Below are 19,669 nucleotides of genomic sequence, written 5' to 3' on the forward strand. Positions count from 1 at the left end.
TAAATACATCTTTTTTTTTTTTTAATTATTATTTATTTATTTATTTATTTATTTGGCTGTGTTGGGTCTTCGTTTCTGCGCGAGGGCTTCCTCTAGCTGCGGCAAGCAGGGGCCACTCCTCATCGCGGTGCGCGGGCCTCTCACCATCGTGGCCTCCCTTGTTGTGGAGCACAGGCTCCAGACGCACAGGCTCAGTAGTTGTGGCTCACGGGCCCAGTTGCTCCGCGGCATGTGGGATCTTCCGAGACCAGGGCTCGAACCTGTGTCCCCAGCGTTAGCAGGCAGACTCTCAACCACCGCGCCACCAGGGAAGCCCCTGTAAGTACATCTTTAAATGAGATTTACATGTGTCAATGGCAGTGACCATGGATTCTTGGTTTAAACAGAAAAATCTTTCTCAGTCTGTTTATAAGAACAAATCGACTTTGTAGAAGGGGAGAATAGCTACTATAAACAGTCTCGTTTACCATAGTGTTTGCAGTTCATAGGGGAGCACATTTGCCTTGCAATAATAATTATGATTATTATAAAGCTTTTAAAAGAGAATATGAATTATTATCTAATATTAGAAAAATGAGAAAACTTATTTGGTTAATGTGTCTTGGCTTATCAAATCTAGTTTCGTGACCCCTTGTTAAATAGTCACGTCCAAGAAAGAGAAGTTCTCTTTATCAGGTCAGGGCCATGACTGTACAGTATCAGGAAGTGCTCCTGCAACCCAGCAGCTGCCCTGGGGTCCTCCTGACTCCCTGATCCCTCGAGACTCCTGTCCTGAACTGGGGGTCGGGGAGCCGCTGCTGTAGCGGTTGCAGCTGCCTTCTCGCTCCTGTGTACGCGCCAGGCCGAGTGCCCCGTGAGTGGGGCACCATCTCCGCACCCACGGCAGGCGGCTCCCTGTCTGGTTCACTGTAGCCCCCACGCCAGGGGCCAGAGCCCCAGGAGCAGACGGCCCCGGCAGCTGCAGCCTAGCGCAGGTGGCGAGGAGGAGGAGGAGAATACTGACACTAATAGTTGCTAACATTCATCACGCACGTACCATGTGCCACATAACTGTTTGAAATTCTAAGCTTAAATCATTTCATCCTCGAACACCTGTGAGTTCAATCACCTTATCCCCATTTTGCCGATGAGAGTTTTGAGAGCGAAAAAATAAATAGAGCACAGCTGGAGCTGCTTTGGCATCTCGGGCTTCCCGACTCCTGACCCCTACACTGTGCTTCCTCTTAGCTACACCAGGGACTTCCGTGCTGGGCACAAGGTCTCCCAGATGTAGCTGTGGTCCTCTTTGTGTGATGTAGTGATAACAATATAGTCTATTTGTTGCGATCCCTTTCTGGGTCTGGTGCTGTGCCAGGCACTCGGCTTCTGGTTTAATCCTCACATGATCAGTGTCGTTAGAGGTGTTATTACCCTAGATTTATAAATCAGGAAACCTCCTGCCCCTTAAAAATTGGTAAATGTTTCAGTTACAATTCTCCTGGTAGCAAATACTGGAAAAACACTTAACTAGAGTCATGCAAAAAGGGAGAAGTGAAAATAAAGAATCAGAGGTACAGTGGTGTCTCATGGAACCCAAGGGCACACAATGGCCAGGTCTCTCTGGGGACCTGAAACTGGAAGGGTGTGGGGGACCCAGGTAGTTTCCTTCTCGGCCCGTTCACGCTTTCTTATCTTTGCTCCATTCTTCTCCTCCATCTGTCCATCCCGGCGTTCACTGCTCTGGTATACCGAGACATCTCATGTGTTCACACCACAGAGGCGGCAGCCTCAGCTCCCTAATTCACGTTTCCTCAGTTCTTGCACACAGCACAGCCTACATGAACAGCTGTCTATCTCAGTTCCAGTTTTCTGGGAAGGGGACTGGAGCAGGAGGCAGGGAGCAACTTGGTCCAACTTGCTGTGTGCAGAATGTCCAGTACTTACCCATGTGACGGTGCCGGGGCAGGTCTCTGAGGAAGGAAGGGCTCAATGGGCTGGGCAGACACCTCTGAACGTGTCTGGCACACGGGCCCTAAGGGGTCTCATCCCTGGCCCGTGGTCACTCTGCACTCACCCTCCTTAGGTGACGTCACCTTGCCACAGGTACCATAGCACTTCTATCTATACTGGTGTTTTCTCTCTAACTTCTCCTCATGCAATTGCCCATCAGTTTTACCTCCCAAAAAACAGTCCTTAGGAGGGGCTTTAGGGAATGCACGCTGCTTATACTGTCAGCCACTTTCAGGTCAGAAGATATTTTTATCCCCTTTGGCCTGGGGAAGCAACATCCCTGAACTGACAGTAGCCAGGGGCAGACTTGGCCCAGGCTGCAGCCGGTCAATGGGACCTGGCACGTGAGGACAGGAATTCTATTACTAACTAACCAGGCACCAGCTCCTTGGCCTCCTGTAACTCATGCTGGGCTGGGCTGGGCTGAGTGGGACAAAGGGATTTCTGAGTTGCTTTTATTCCCCCAGGTGTTCCTCACCCCATGTTAATGACTTACATTTGTGGTTGGTTGAATCAGGAACAAAAGAGAGGAGCAAGCGACAGACAAAGGGCTGGGCCACTTGGCTTTAGAACTGAGGTTAAGCCAGTCTGCGGGACCTTAGATTTGTTACTGTGCAGATCAGGGCAAGATTTCCCCCTCGAGGAGCCAGAGGCCTCGGGGAAAGCCGTGCAGGTGTCCAGGCTCAGCATCTAGGAAATTGGATTTTAGAAAAACTGGAATGCTATCTACACAGGCTTAAATACAGTAACAGCCGTCTGCCCTCACTGCCCAAGGTGGGATTTGGAAACTCTTCGCTGCCCCAGAAACGACTCCTGGCAGCCTTAATCCACCGTGCAGTGAGAGCCTCCCTAAATGCGTGGATCCCAGCAGATACTTCCTCTGGTTGCTTCCCAGTTGGGTTTCTTCAGCATGACTTAGTGTTTGTCAAGTCATCAGTGAGACTAGGTCTTAAGCAGCACAGATCGTGGAGTTGTAGGCAGGAGGTGATCTTCTGCCTCGTTGCTTCATCGCTGCTTTGTAAAGGGCATTTGTTCAATGTGAAAGGTTTCCAGCTTGATGGCATTCATGCCATAGGAGTAAAATTCAGCTGGAGTCATTGGTTTTTGTAGCTGATGTTTATTATTTGTGGCAGGTTCCAACACTACTGCAGTCATTTTCAAGCCTAGCCCTTAAAAAGCATAGCTGCCACCTGCTTTAGCCCAGATACTGGGCCTGTAATTATGGCAGAGGCCGATAGTGAATGACCGTGTGTATTCATAGGACCAAGGCCCTGTTCTCAGCTGTGGGTGACCTGCGGATAGGGTGAAGGGAAGCTTCCTAACTAGCCTTGGCTTTCTGTACCAGCACTTGATCATGAAAGCAGCCTCAGCACCTGGGGAACATCCCCCTTTGCACTCACGACACCCTGCCTCACACCTGACACTTCAGCTGTTCATTCACCTTGATTCCTGCCCCCTCCATCCCACTCCATCCTGACTCGTGCTTCCTCATCCTTCAAGGCTGGTGAATCGGCTCCTCTTCGAAGCTTTCCCCCAACCCCACCCCAGCCTCCAGGCTGCTCCGGTGTCCTTGCTCTGTTTCTGCATGATGCCCCCTGTGCCCCTGTACTGTGCTTAGCACACTGGGCTGATGTGCTCCGGCTACAAGAGCTTCCTGAGAGCAGGCCTGGGCTCCCGTTCATTTTATGATACTTGGTCCCCACCCAGGGCCTGGCATAGTGTGTGCTCAGTAAACGTGTATTCCTCCTTGTGGAGACCCTTAAAGCAAGCATAAAAGGCCTCTGAGGGGACCTCCCTGGTGGTGCAGTGGTTAGGTCACGGGTTCGAGCCCTGGTCCAGGAAGATCCCACATGCCGTGGAGCAGCTAGGCCCGTGCGCCACAACTACTGAGCCTGCGCTCTAGAGCCCGCGAGCCACAACTACTGAGCCCGCACACTAGAGCCCCTGCTCCACAACAAGAGAAGCCACCACGATGAGGACCCCCTGCACCGCAACTAGGGAGGGCCTGCGCGCAGCAAGGAGGACCCAACACAGCCAAAAATAAATAAATAAATAGAGTAGTATTTAAAAAAAAAAAAAAGTCTTTGAAAGAGTCAGTAGACTCTATGAAGCCTGTGTACCAGAACTCAGACCCTCTCCTCTCAGTGGAGCCCTGGGACCCAAACCAGAGCCTGCTGAGTCTCATTTTGGATGTGTTTCCAACAAGCCTGATGGCCTGGTTATATCAGGCATCAGAATGGCTATTAAGGGAGAGGGTGATTATTAGGGGCCCTGAGTAATGGGCCGCCAGGGATGTGAAGACCCCTCTTTCTGTAGCTGCTTTCCTAATCTCACCTCCCACTGCCTAAGTACCTGCTCTAAGACAGTCTCAGAATTGCACTTTTCCAGTCTCTCATCTTTCAGATGAAAATTAGGGAAATATGGAGGAAGCCATATGTGACTTTGCTTTGTTTCTAATTATAAGAATAATGCACACTCATCATAGAAACCTTCAGAGGGAATTTCCTGGCGGTCCAGTGGTTAGGACTACACGCTTTCACTGCCGAGGGCCCGGGTTCAGTCTCTGGTCGGGGAACTAAGATCTTACAAGCTGCACCGTGTGGCCAAAAAAAATTTTTTTAATAAAAAAAATTTTTTTAAAAAGAAACCTTCAGAGATACTGAAAAGTATAAAGAAGAGATAAATGACATGCCAGATCTCACAACTGAAAGCTGACTTGTCATACATAGGTATTTTTTTGTCTTTTCTGTGCATATCTGCATCTTTGGCTATAACTGAAATAATTCTGCACATTCATGTGTATGATCTTTTTTTTTTTTCTAACTGAAAACATCTTCACCATTATAGCCACCACCAGCAGCCGCTACTGTTTATTGCACACTTTCTAGAAGCCCCACCTGAGGACATGTTTAATGAAAGTTTATTGCTGAGGATGGCTTCTCACTAACCCCCACTATGAGTGAATCTTTGCTAAAAGCTGGATATTTTTGTCATTTATCTCCACCTCTACAAAAGAAATCGTGGAGAAATTGCTACCAAATTTGAACTGCCTCAGCAGCAAACATTTTAAAATAGACTGAACAGAATTCTATGTAAACAGAAGGTCTCTTCACAGCAAACACATTTTGCTGGCTGATAAACATGCTTTTGTTTTTCTACCTTGTGACATTATTGTAGGTCTTTGGTAAGATGGACTATTACTTTTCATTAAAGTGTCCTTGTATCTCCTGGCTCGTTTTCCCTTCCTGCATGCTTAAAGAGTTGAGTGTAGCCCGAGGGCTGGGAGCTGTACCCTCTGTTCTAGGTGGTGCCAGACAGGAAGTTAGAAATGAGACTCTGGGTGAAAAACAAAAGCATATTTTCGCAGTTCTAAAGCTTATGACCTCTTGCTGTGCGTGCCAGGTGTGCGCGCCTCCCAGGAACCCGTGCATTAACTGAGAATCTGCCGCCAGGGCAGGTGGTGGGGCTGAGACAGAGGAGCATGACTGAGGAGGGAAGGCAGTATGTCCTTGCCCAGGTCTGGAATTTAGCCCAGGGTCTGGCTTTTCAGACTTGAGATTATGAGAATTATTTTAGGGGGGAACTAGGAATGGACGCAGTTTCCCTTGGAATGCCCTCATCTTGATGCCTACTGTCTCAGATGTTCTTGCTAACCCCCGCTGATTTCCAGCAGCCTAGGGAGTAGCCACTTACCTACTGACCCAGTTCTAGTAACCAGGTATTTCGAGCTATTGGAATTCATGTGACTGCCAGTCACAGCCATGCAAAGGTGAACAGGCCAGATGACAAAAATGTATCAGATGGACCTTCTTGCTGAGGGATGGTTTGAGGCGGCTTTACCACCTGGGGATTCATCCAGGCCCCTGAGGCCCCCTCCAAATGAACACAGCGTCGGCATAACAATTTCTCACTCGGATGCAGCTCTTAGACCCATCTCTATCACGTGCTTACCCTCTGCCCCGCCCACTGCTAACCTGCTCCTTCCACCCGAGCCCTCCCCATACAGAAAATAGGGAACCCCATTGCTCATCCAAGCTCGTCCCACCCAACTCGGCCTCTCCCCCTGGTCAGTCACACTCAAATGAAGGCCATTAGCTTAGTCAGACGGCTTGATATATTTAGTATTCTGTTGGCTTATACTGGTCAACCTGAAGAGTTGTTTTATTGATGTTTGGTTTTTGGTTTTGTGTGCGTGAGTCTTGCCATTCCATCTCCACTCTTAAATTCTTGCTTCTCATTAGCAGAAAGAGATGTTTCATAGACCCAGAGGATTTTTTTTTTCCTTCTAATTAAGGTTTGTCTTAAAATTGGGAATAGGAGGTCATAAGTTGTAGTGTCTTCTGATTGGGAAGGGCCTGATTAAACCATGATTAAACCAGTGATGGATCAGGAGGTGAACAACAGCATACACAATCTGTGCCCACCATTCCGCTGTGAATGCATGCCAATACCAAGGAGAGCTGGCAGCACCTGAAACCACAAACGAGGATGGCTTCTGTGTGCGTGTGCACATCCTTTGTGAATTGGTAAAATACCAGCTTCCTTACGAAATGACCTCCCTCCCTCCCACCCCCCAGAAGGATGACCACTGGCCCTGATTGCACTCATTCGGAGGGTCTCAGCTCCCACATCACTTGCTCAGAGAGACCTCCCCTGACCCCCCAAGCAGATGACACAATATCATTGCTTCCTCCACTTTTCCTTCACAGCATTTACCAGAATTTGTAAATTTGCCTGTTTATGTGACTTTGTGGCTTTTTTAAAGTAATGTGTATCTCCCACACTAGACTCTCTATGGATAGAGACTGTGTCTGTTTTGTGCCTGTTTTACTCTCTGTTGGGTCCCCATCACCTAATTCAGCACTGGCTAACTTGGGACTCCATAAATGCTAATGAGAGGGAATGAGGAAGTCCATTGATCTCAGAGGTTCCTGAAGCAAAGCGTTTTATGCTGTCCATCTTGGAGAATCACTTTTTAATGGAGACTTGTACACTTCTTCCATTAAGCGGTGTTACTTTCCATAGCACTTTATTCATAACACTTGCACAGTACTTAGTCCGTTGACCGCAACAGTGACTTTTATGAGCCCATTTCACCTGCTGGGTTAGAGTTCCTTCAAGATGGAGACGGCATCTCACTTGACTTTAAGTTCCCTTTTCTGATTCAGGAACCTTCTGAGGGGCCAAATGGAATTTCTAACATTGAGGCAACTCTGAGGCTGTCATTAGACTGTTGTCTGGCTGATTTGTCAAAAATGTTTTCCTTTCTCTGTGATTATTCTCCGCCCAGGTGTGAGGACCTATCAGATGTCCCTTACTTGCTGTGATTAACCCTACATGTTCCAGACAAAAAGGCATGCACTTTTTGATTTATGCTTCTCTCTTCCAGTTTGTAAAACTCAATGATTCTGGTAGAGATAACATCATCATCCTCACCTTACTAATGTTGAACATCCGAAAAAAGTTAAATTCAAGGTTACATAGTGTTTAAAGTGCAGAACTAAAACTAGAACCAAAGCCTTCTCTACTTTTTATTTAATGCAGAAATTCAAGGTTGTGTGGAATTACTTAAAGGAGATCCAGGTGTTACTAACACCACCTAGCCCCCATCCCCACCATCCCCACCATCCCAAGGATTTAATCCACCAGACCCTCCTGCTTTGCCCTGACCCACTGTCAGGATGTTCCATTGAGTACCTCCATTTAACAACCTCTTCTCCCCACGCCGGAGCCCAAGGTCATGTGATGCTGACTGAATTCTAGGCTAATGGCTACACCACGTTGGATCCTCTTTTGTCTCTTTTGTGTTTGTACCCAGGATCGTCTGTTTTTTGTGATGGAGTTTGTGAACGGGGGCGACTTGATGTTTCATATTCAGAAGTCACGTCGTTTTGATGAGGCACGAGCTCGTTTCTATGCTGCAGAAATCATTTCGGCGCTTATGTTCCTACACGACAAAGGCATCATCTATAGGTGAGTTTTGGTTGCTGGTAGCCCCTCTCATAATTCATCCCTGGTTCATTCCCCTGTTCAACCCATTCTTCCATGTCTCATGATGAACAATTGAAATGTTTTTGGAATTAAATTCACAAATCTTTGTGTGTCCATTAGAATAAATGAGTAACACAGCGATGAACAATGCCTGCAAAGTAAAACTTGCCCCCGTGTGGTATTCGTAAAATAGGCTTGAGAGTCTCAGAAGAGACTGTTCATGAACTTGTTCAGCTGGAGTTTTCTAAGGCCAAACCCCGCCAAGGGCTGAAAATGTTGTTGCTCTCTTTTTTCTGTTTTAAACTTGAGAGTGATTCGTTCCATTTTCAGAATCCATGCCTAAACTGCAGAGCATGGATGCTTCTTGCCCTAAATTGCTGTGATTAGGAATCACAGTCCGATGAGCTTGCGGCTCACCAGTCCAGGAGCCAAGAGGTGACCCATTGATGAGCAGTGTCCTCCAGCTCGATGACACCTATCACTTGAAGCCCCCTCCCAAATACTGTTTGATTCCACTTCATGACACACAATCTTTTGATCGTAATATATCATACTTTAAATGGGCTTGAAATCTGGTTGATGTTGTTAGATCTCAGAGCTCAGGGGAGATCAAATTAAACTTGAGTCAGACACAAAGCTGGGGAAGGTGGGAAATGTAATAGTGAGTGTTAGATAATTTTTATTCTTACATTTCCCTTTTTTTCCCCTGTTGACAACGTCATCCTGCTCTTTACATCACATTATGACTTAGTTGCCACATATACTCCTTTTTTCTTCCCCTCTTGAGAAGCAATTGTTTCCTTCCCTTGAGAAAAATTCTGTCTCATATTAGGCACATGAATGTTGAAGTAAAGAATTTCCTGAATGTTTATTAGCTTGCTGAAGGCTGTTCCTTTCGTGAGCTCATGACCGCATGAACATCATTATTAAAGTGTGAGAGAGCTTTAAAAACTGAATATTCTTAAATACCCTGGGAGAAAAAAGTAGGAAAAGAGAAGTGAGACCAGTAAAGAATGCAGTAGGACTGGTCGATGGTGCCAGAAAGAAGTGGAAAAACAAGAAGGTAGAGCAGGCACTGTGCAGAAATGTTTTCTAGTGAATTCGCAGTGCAGAGCACGAAACCTCAAGTAGACACAGCTCTTCTGTCCCAGCCCCCGCTGTGAAGTAGAAGAGGGGGTACAGCACGGGGAGCCAGGCTGGATAACCAGCAGTGGGGTAGTCCCTTGAAGGTCATAGGAATCTCCGCTCATTCCTAAGTCGTGAGGCGGCCCCAGGTCACTTTGGATGGCCTGTGCTTTGAGCTTTCTCAACCAGGACGTGATGTTCTCCTGGCGGCTCCAGCAGGGCATTTCTCCTGTCTCAGCCCTCTGCCCAGCGCATGATTGGTGGTGGTTGCTGACATGATCTCTGGTGGTGGAGGGAGTTCTAGGTCCTTCCTGGTGGTGGTATCAAACTCTGGGCTGTGTGTTCCACGTTTGTTCTCCTCTCCTCGCTGTAGCTACCCATCTCTGCTCTGTTTAGCCCAGGGAGAGCCTTCCCCACATTTAATTTTTAAGAATAATCACTTCCCTACTTGACAGGGACTTGTGTTGTAAATTAAAAAAGATTAACAATGGCAACAAGAGCTAAACGGAGTACTTGTTACAGGCCCAGTACTTGACCTGAATTTCTCCCTTAATCCTCCCAACAGTGGTATTATATAACAATAATATTACTTGTGTTACTTAGATGAATTACTAATCTTCAAATGAGTTAATAACCAGACTGTTAACTGGTAGTGAAGCCAGAATTCAAATTATGTTTTTAACCACTGGGCTATACTGTCTCCTCAGGAGAGACTTGAAGGCTTAGAGTACAACCTTAAAGTAAATTGTCACGTAAACCCATTGAAGAGTGGGTTTCTTACTCCCCTTTTGGTGATAGGGCGACTTTGATTTGTGAAAATGAGGCAGAGTGGGTGTCTTAGTCCATTCAGGCTGCTGTAACAAAATAGCACAGATTAGGTGGCTTATAAACCACAGAAATTTATTTCTCATAGTTCTGGAGACTAGAAGTCCAAGATCAAAGAACCAGCATGGTCATGTTTGGTGACGGCCCTCTTCCTGGCTCCTAGCTGGTACCTTCTCACTGTGACCTCACGTGGTGGAAGGGGCCAGGGATCTCTTTGGAACCCCTTTTATAAGGCACTAACCCTATTCATCAGGGCCCCACCCTCATGACCTAAGCACCTCTCAAAGGCCCTACCTACTAATACCATCACCCTTTGAGGGTTAGGATTTCAACATAATGTGGGGGAGGGAGGACACAAACTAGCAGTGGGGAAAAGCAGTAAGGCCTAAATCATTTTCTTGAATACTCAGGCTTTTCATAAGCACTGTATTACCTTGATGCGAGGCACATACTAGATGACCTGTGTGGGATGTGACTGCCTCTCCATCTCCCTGTTTCATTTGTTTTGAAATATGGAGGATGGACATTGTAGCCTGATGTGGTTTCTGGTGAAGCAGTATCAGCCCACATCTTGAGAAATTTTAGTTCAGTTCTTGGTATCGCGGTTCAAATCTGAGAATTTAATTCACTCTTTGACTTGAATTCCATGTGCAGGCTCTAACTGATATGGTTGACTTTGAAGGGAACACATTTAATTAGGATAGATTCCAATGCTATTTTTATCCTGTGGATTTATTTCACGGGATAATTTAATTCCATTCAGGGTACTGGCCTGAGAGCAGAGTCTTAAGGATAAGCCTTTGAAAACCAAGTCCTTGTAATTCACAGAGAGCAAAGGGCACATTTGGGTCACAGAGGGTGTGAATTTGATCCAGAGAGCACAGTGAGAAATGTGGGAGCATAGGACAGCCTTGTTTATCATACATGTCCTGGGATGGCCTTTATCAGAGCTAAAAGGATGAATGATGCCTGAATGATGCCTCTGATCTCTCCAAATAGAACTGTTGTTGTTTGGCTGTTTTATGTTTTTGTTTTTTTCTGGGGGAGGTGTTTCTTTTGCAGCAAGTTACAAAGATAGTACCATTTGCAAGTCATCATCAAATGGGACTTTAGAAGGTAGTGCCTTATGCCCTTCTTCTGTCTCTCAGCGGACTGTGCCTTGTGTGAGAGGAGACAGGCCAGTTACATTCAAGCGCTTTTCCACTTGTGTTCTGACCCTGATTCTCAGATGTGTTCACTTGCGTTCCATGGAGGAACAGAAGCCCAGCTCTTGGGAGCTACAGCAAGAAAAGAGTCTGCCCCTTTGCCTTTGGTTAGAAGGTCTGGAGCCTTGCTGTGGCCCACAGACCAAGAAAAGAGAGGACTGCGAAGTAAGCAGTCAATCAGTCGCTTTGCTAAGGGAAAAAAAGACTATTCATTCCTTTGTCTGGGGCTTATTGGCTGACTGGAATCCCAGACAGTGCTCATGAATAATTTACATGGGCACTGACTTTTTTCCAGAGTCAAGCCCTACAGAAATGGGGAAAACAAAGAGGCACGCATCCCATTTACCTGCCTGCCAGCATTATGGGCACCGTTTTCTATCGTGTTTCAAAAACTGTGTTAGAGGAGAACTCAGACATCATTTGACGTGTCAACCCCTAACTCCCAAAGCCGGCCAGCACACGTTGGATTTGCTGTTTCTGACGAAGCATGGAATGTATCTAAAATAGGTTGAGTGAGGAAGAATTTATAGAAGAGCCCAGTTTAAGTTTTGATTCCTCCTTCCCAGGTTATACTTGAACACAGCACATTTCAACGTACACTTTTCAACTCATGCGTCTGACTGCTTTGTGCCCTGTGCAGTTCTCATTATGCGGGCTGCATGGATATCAATGGTAATTTGCCATCCCATCGTCCAGATGTGGAACTGGCCACAGAGGCTGACTGCCAGACCTGACATATTGTTTTGTACTCATATACTTACACAGTACATTAACTTTTAAAGGAAATCACTTTTGATTTCTTCTCAAATTAGAGAACAATCACTACCTAATTTGACTTTTTTTTCATAAATTCAGAATTTGGAAATATTAGCGATCTCCCTGCCAGATGAGATCTATCAGGCTAGTCTCTGAGCACAGCTGTGAGACATTGCATCTGCATGAATACACCAACCTCTATATCATCTGACTCTTGTTTCTCAAAGATACCATAAGGGACCGTCAGGTTCCTTGCTGACTCCACATACCTGTGTGATCTGAAGTTAGCTGAGTATCATTTTGCTCAGAGAGGCCATGCTGAGAGAGGCCACCTCTGTGAGCATTGCTTTCATGTTTAAGAATTCACAAGTCAGGACTTCCCTGGTGGTCCAGTGGCTAAGACTTTGCTTTCCAACGCAGGAGGTGAGGGTTTGACCCCTGGTCAGGGAGCAAAGATCCCAAATGCCTCACAGCCAGAAAACCAAAACATAAAACAGAAGCAATATTGTAACAAATTCAATAAAGACTTAAAAAATGGTCCACATCAAAAAAAATCTTTAAAAAAAAAAAAAAAAGAATTCACAAGTCATCTGTTCCCAAATCAACTTGTGTGTTGGGTCCGTGGTGAATATCACGTGCTTGAGTCATTGTTCTCTGATATCTAGCTCTTCCCCCTCTTGAAAATTGTGGCAACACCTGTCTGATTCCCATTTCCTGGGACGTTTCTTACTCCTAAGTATTTATCAGCAGACTTTCAGAGTCCCCAGATGTCTTTCATTTGAGCCTGGAATTCTGGACTCCTATCTACAGTGGAATTCGATTCTATATTTGTATTTATTCTACTCACTCTAGCGAGAAAGGTGGTCTATTTAGATAAAGTTGAAAGTCAAATTTAGGAGCTCTGTTTTCCCTTTGCCATGTGATAACATCATTCTTTCTGCTCCAAGAAGTAGGTCTACTCTTTCTTGATCTGCGTGCTACAAAGACAGCCACAAATTGTTGTGTTTTTATCTTCATATAGTCCTTGTTTTTTCAGGATGTGCTAGCCGTGGGATTTTCAATACATTAGTAACCTTCACTTCGGATTTTGGCTGTGAGCTCTTACTCAGGACTATTACTGGAGCTCCAAACTTTTTAGTCATATTCCTGCCTTCTCTCTTCTTAGCTTATCATGCATGTTCTGCCAGATGATGGGCTCATTCAGTGCCTGCTCGTCCGTCACCAGAAAGTGACTTCAATCCCTAACTCCTGAGATCTTTTTTCAAAGGTGTGATGGGGAGCTCTGAGGATTTCCAGCTTACTAAAATAGCTTGACATGTCCCCCAAATGAAACTCATCAGCCCCTATTCTCCTCCCTTGCACAGCGTTTGGGGACCTTTGACAAGAATTTATTGAGCATTGACTCTCTGCCAAGGATATGGATACAGTGATGAGCAAATACAAAAGTGCTGCCTTGTGGAGAGTATGGTCTAGTGAGGGAGAAAGACATCAATCACATAATCATACTAATAGAAAATCACAACTGTGACCAGTGCTGTGAAGAAGAGGAATGCATTGCAATGAATGAGAACCTCTCATAGGGTGATTCAATCTGGTCAAGGAAAGGTGGAAGATTTTCCTAAGGAAGTGACTCATGAGCTGAGGTAACTAGTAAAGAGTGAAGGAAAGAGCATTCAAGACAGAAGGAATAGCAAATGCAAGTGCCCAGTGTCAGGAGGGAGCATGGCAAGCTCAAGGGCTTTTAGAGAAGGAAGTCCAGCGTGGTTGAAATTTAGGAGGCATATCTTCCCACAGTTGACATTTCAATATCCTAATGTGCTCAGTGTCCTCTGATGACTTTTGAGATTTTTTAGGCACTCCTTGTAAATAATTTATTTAAAAGTTGGGTAAGGCCAGTCATGTTGTCAGTCCCTGGAGGAGCCATTCACTCACAGTGAGTTTCTTGTGTCCAAATCTATGTGTTTGTATTCAAAAATGGAATTATAAAGTGTCAGAACCAGATGAGACCTACAAGATTACTTAGTGCCGAGTTCCCCGTTACAGATGAAAGAATTCAAGTCTGAAACATCCAAACAATAAATTGCTTCTCAGAATGGATGTTTTCTTAGGATGGCTCACTTGCAGCTTGTTTTTTACCTCCAGAAAAAAATATTGCCATTAGAAAATTTTGTTTCAGTCTTCAGCGTACTGCTGACCTGAAGGGCTAAGCAAGACATTCGGAAGCATGTGATATTGTTCACTCCATTTCAGTGAGGAAAATGCAGTTGAGCTCAGAACATAATTACTGAGCTCCCACTTGTGTTAGGAGGTATAGATACAAAATGAGTAGATGTGTTGTCTGCCCTCTGAGGTTCTTTCTGTGGGGTGGGAGAGATGGCCCATAAATAATAGCAAGTGGGCTCCAAAACTGGAGTATGCCCAGGGCATTATGGGAGCACAGAGAATGGCCACTTAGCTTAAGACGGAGATTTAGGCAAACTTCCTATAGGAGGTGATGCCTGAGCTGAGTGTGGAAAGTTAAATGCTGAATAAAATTAAGTAGGGTGTTTAGGTAGGGCGCAGACTTGAACAAAAGCTGAGAAGTGTGAAAGTCCCTGGTGAATCTGTGGGTGGAGTGGAAAACTACTAGAATTTTGGTAGTACTAGAGCCTAAAGATTGAAGTATGGTGGAACATAAGGCTAGAGGGGTTGACAGAAATGAAGTTATGCAAGGCTTAACATTCTTGAGAAGTTTGAATTCTGTATCACTTAGGATTTGGCACCATTGCCTGTCACAGGCAATATAAAATGACAGTGGCTTAAACTAAATAGAAATATATTTCTCTTCCCTGTAAAGAATCTGGAGGTAGGGTGTCCAGCTCTGCCATTAAAGCTCCATGGAGTCCTCAGGGATGCAGATTTCTATCTTTTCTATTCTGCCGTCTTCAAGGTCACCTCATGGTCTAAGATGGTTGCTGCAACTCCAGAAGTCATCTCTATATTCCAGTTCCAGGCAGTAAGAAGGGCAAAGGGCACTCCTTCCAGCTGAGTCAGCTCTCTTTAAGGATCCTTCCTGAACTTCCACACAATACTTACCATGGAATTGTCCAGAACTTGGTCACATGGCTGTACCTAGCTTCAGTGAAGGCTAGGAAATTACTACATGGCTATGTTCTAACTAAAAATTGGGTTTCTCTTATTAAGGAAAAAGGAGGAAAATAGTTATTTGATAGAAAACCTGCACTGTCAGGTACAAATTTCATACCAGGAAATTTGGCTTTATGTAACAGGTAAAGGAGAGTCTTTGAAGAATTTCCAGCAAGTTGCATGACATGAGTGAGTGGATTTATATTTTACATGTATTTGGCAGGGGTGGGGGGAGTGTATGGACATGTGCATGTGGGCGGCAGGGGAAGGTTCAGTTTGTGGCTGTTACGGTGCTCTGGGTAAGAAGATAATGAGGCTCTGAACTAAGATATTGATGGTAGGGCTGAGGAGAAGGGCATACATTTATGAGATATCAGCAAGTAGAACAGACAGGGCTTAGTGACTAGGTGGACCCAGGGCATGAATGAGAAACCTGGGGTCATTCCTAGGTGTTTAGTTAGAAGTTTGAATAGATGATGGACAGTACCGTTAGCTAGGAGAGACCATGAGACTAGGAAGAGATCTCAGCAGAAGATGAAGATGAGAACTAGAAACATATGATGTCAGGTACTTGAGCCACATTCCAGGGGAAATGCTAAATGGGCAGATGGGTTTGAGTCTGAAGCCCAGTGAAGGTGGGCAGGAACTAAATATTTGGAAGTCATCAGGACATAGCTGTTAGTTCAGATCATAGGACTGGATGAGATCATCCAACAACAGTGTCTTAAATGGAACAGTGAGCCAAAGACAGAACCCTAGGGAATCAGGCCCCATTAGAAAGCTGCCTAAATTTGGCTCTGTGGTTAAACAAAATACTGATATACTGCATCATTTAGAGTAAGTGTCCCCAGAGTACAATTCCATTTAAAATATAATGCTACAAAAAATAGAAAAGCATCACTTATTTTATTTTTTTTTATTTTATTTATTTATTTTTAACACTTTATACTGTATTTATTTTATGTATGTATGTATGTATGTATGTATGTATGTATGGCCGTGTTGGGTCTTCGTTTCTGTACGAGGGCTTCCTCTAGTTGTGGCAAGCGGGGGCCACTCTTCATCGCGGTGCGCGGGCCTCTCACTATCACGGCCTCTCTTGTTGCGGAGCACAGGCTCCAGACGCGCAGGCTCAGTAATTGTGACTCACGGGCCCAGCTGCTCCGTGGCATGTGGGATCTTCCCAGACCAGGGTTCGAACCCGTGTCCCCTGCATTGGCAGGCAGATTCTCAACCACTGCGCCACCAGGGAAGCCCCACTTATTTTAAAGTAAGTTTGAGAGGCAGCATATATTCTTTGAACTGAAAGAATGCTGGGCACGGTTTTCAGAAGGACCTAGGTGCTAGTCCCAGCCCTGCTTCATGCTGGTCCTGAGGATGTGGGTGGCTTGCTGAACACTCTGAGCCTGTTTGCCTGTCTGTCCAATGGGGGTACCATTGACATAGCTTTCCTGTAGGGTGTTGATGAAGCTCCAGTCAGGTGGAAATGGAAACGTGAAAGCTCTTTGAAACATGCCACATCGATAGAGATTATTCTTTGCATACATGCTATCAGCTGATTTGCACTTTCTCTGTAGCATAGGCTTGAGCTGAAATTTTGCTCATGATGCGTCCTCAAAAATAGAGAATTCTTCACAGAAATTGGAGTTGTGGCTTGTAAAAAATCAACCCTCTGAAGACCAGTCTTTTTTGGAGGCGTGGGGATCGTCAAATAATCCTTTATTAAATTATTTTTCTTTGTAGTTCTTGTAGCTGGGAATTTCAGCACACCACTGTTGATGTCATCTGTGATGTTGTGAGGGGGGCAGCCATCAACATTGCAGCCCACAGATGGGCAGTCCCCAGGATCTCTTTAATGGTTCCAAAGAGTTCTCTAGCTAAAGATGGATGCCACATCTGTCATGCAATGTTGACAATCTCATCAAAAGTGATGCTTCCACTCTGTTTGATGTTTTTCTGCTTCCTTCTGTCTCTTGGTGATTCCTTGAGGGCTTTGATGACCAGAGGCAGAGGCAGAAGGTACCATCTTAATCTGGGCCTGTCTGTTCTGAATGGTCAGTTTCACTGTAATCCTCAGACCCTTCCAATCACCAGTTGCCTTGGTGATGTCATTACCAAGCTTTTTTGGAGACAGACCCAGGGGGCCGATCTTGGGGACCAGAGCAGATGTGGCACCAAATTCCCCATCAGTGCACCTCAGGTATACGTCCTTGATCTCGTTGGGGTCGAACTTAGGCAGCATGGTGGAGGCGGCTGGTGTCAGATGAACCGGGATTCGGGATGAATGAAGAAAGCTGCACCCTGGGCTCCTCTGAGCCAAAAGCTGAAAGGAGACCAATCTTTTTACAGTAAACTAAATCTGATTATGCTTTCCTTTCAAGCCAAATACTTTTCTTCGCATTTTAGCCATATTTTGATATCATGTATAGTTAATATAGTTACCATGTACTTATCATAAGTCCTTAAGATAGTTTCCTTAGGAAGCCCTGGAGCATAGGGGACAGATTGTAAAACTTGAAGACTATACTGTTGCCTTTTGTTTAAATGTCAGCTGCCTCTCTAATGTATGGGGGAAACAGTCCAACTCATTTTGAGTTTACTTTTTCTGGTATTGAAACAAATTTTTATGTTGTTCATTTGAGGGGCGATTCAAGAACATTTTTGGACCATCACTGGAGTAAATATCCTGGTACAATTTCTCCAAGGATCCAGATTAATGACAGAAAGAAATTTCAGCCCTGAAACACTTTGATTGTTTCTGTACTTATTAGATCAGAATACTGATCCTGGCATACATCATCAGTGTTTGACCTTTGCATGAACAAAAGCTGTGGTTATTTGGGACTAATTGATATATGTGTTAATTGATTCCACTGGCTAATGAAATCAGACCACCACTCTTGCTGTATTCCCCACCAAATTGATCCAGCAATCTACTGCTTCATTATAATTAAACACAATCTTGGATTCATTTGCTAAGCTCTAAAAATATAATCGTTGATCTTTAGGTACCAGATGAACACTGCCATTTGTAAAAAGTGATTCAGTTGTACAGTTAAACAAATGCCTATGAAATGCCTACTTAATGCAAAGCTTTATGTCACACCCTCAGAGACTAAAAGAAGAATAAAGGAAGGCCCCGCCCTCTAGCTTGGGTTACTTATTCATTCCTTTCACACTTAGGTGTTGAGTACACATCATGGGCCAGGCACTGTTCAAAGCTCTGGAAATAAAGCTGACAAAACAACCTACCCTCCAGGAGCTTAAATTCTAGCACAGGTAGTCAGACAAGCAAAAAGTAAGTATATTGAGTGTCGGGGTGATAAACTCTGTGGAGAAAAAGCTATGTCAGGGAAGATAAAGTTTGAGGAGAATGGTTTTACTGTTTACACAGAGGATTAAGAAAGGCTTCTCTTGTAAGGGCTCTTTGGGCAGATGAGCAGAGACGTAAGGATGCCAGGAAACAGGCTCTCTATGAATAACGGGGGGAAAAGCATTCCGGGTGGAAGGAACGGCAGGGACACTGTGGGAGGGGCATGTGCTCTGCGAGGTCAAGGATGGCTGGGCAGGGAGGTCTGGGGCAGAGCGGAGGAGATGATCCAAGCTCTCTCCCTGATTCTACCACACAGAATAATAGCCACGTGTGCTGAGCATTAATCTCATGCAGACAAACACCTCTGGAAGGAGTTGTACCTATTTAATTTTGCCTTCTTATGACATCTCTCCAAGGAAATGGTGTCATCCTTCTTTTACAGTTAAGGACACTTGAGGCTCTGGGAAGTAACTTGTTCAAGGTCATGCAGCCTATGGTGGAACTCCGTCATCCCACCTCAGGTGTGAATCCATGAAGGTGCCAGTTCCTCCATCCTGCAGGCCTTGGCACGTGCATTTCCCTTTGCCTGGAACGCTTCTCCCTCTCTCTGCCAAGGGAATGCCTGCTGATCTCTGCAGTCTCTGCTTAGTTGTCACCTCTAATGGGAAATTCTCCTGGACCCCCTTGCCCCCCACCTCTATCGGGGTTGGGTGCCCACCCTCTCTGCTCCCGCGGTGTCCTGTAATACCCTTCTCTCAGCATCCTTCCTGGCCTATGCCTCTCTGCGTATGGGCCGCCTCGTGAGAGCAGGGACCATGCCTCTTTAACCCAGTATCTATCACCACTATTATACTGGTCCAAACCCATGATTTGCTGAGAAATCAAGGTAGTGTTTTTTTTTTTTAAATAAATGAATGCCTTTTGAGAATTTGACCTACTGAAAAGAATGAGCATCCATAATAGTATTTTTCAAATGATCGTTTTAATTCTTATGGATTTTAAAATTTTGGATTTTCATTTTGATGATAACATACATCTTTCACTCACTATAAAGATAAAATTTCTTCCTTGTGATTGTAATTCTCAAGTGAAAGATATTTCATAGGAAAAGACAGGTCTATCAGTGTTTCTTCACATGTTCTTTCAAAAGGAGCTGTACAGTACTTGGGTTTGAGAAACAGTGGTGGTCTCTGCCATGACCCTTCTACACTGGATGACTTAGATCCATAGAATTTGTAGCAAATTTAAGTTGTGTACTTTTCTGCTTTAGGTGATGCTAATTCCTCTCAGATTTACATCAGGTCTGTCTGCTATGTTCAGAGGACTTCAACAGTAATCT

The 19,669-nt window shown here is 45.0% G+C and overlaps 1 protein-coding gene and 1 pseudogene across 1 annotated transcript in view; one reads left to right on the plus strand and one right to left on the minus strand.

The window, feature by feature from the left end:
- PRKCH (protein kinase C eta) overlaps positions 1–19,669 on the plus strand; it is a 221,497-nt gene that overhangs the window by 148,963 nt on the left and 52,865 nt on the right. The window contains exon 10 of the mRNA XM_059914358.1: positions 7,808–7,962. Coding sequence (XP_059770341.1) covers positions 7,808–7,962 — 155 coding nt within the window. The remainder of the gene's footprint in view (positions 1–7,807; positions 7,963–19,669) is intronic.
- LOC132360836 (large ribosomal subunit protein uL11-like) lies at positions 16,361–17,274 on the minus strand (annotated as a pseudogene).

Source organism: Balaenoptera ricei, chromosome 2 (assembly GCF_028023285.1).
Source record: "Balaenoptera ricei isolate mBalRic1 chromosome 2, mBalRic1.hap2, whole genome shotgun sequence".
Classification (NCBI taxonomy): domain Eukaryota; kingdom Metazoa; phylum Chordata; class Mammalia; order Artiodactyla; family Balaenopteridae; genus Balaenoptera; species Balaenoptera ricei.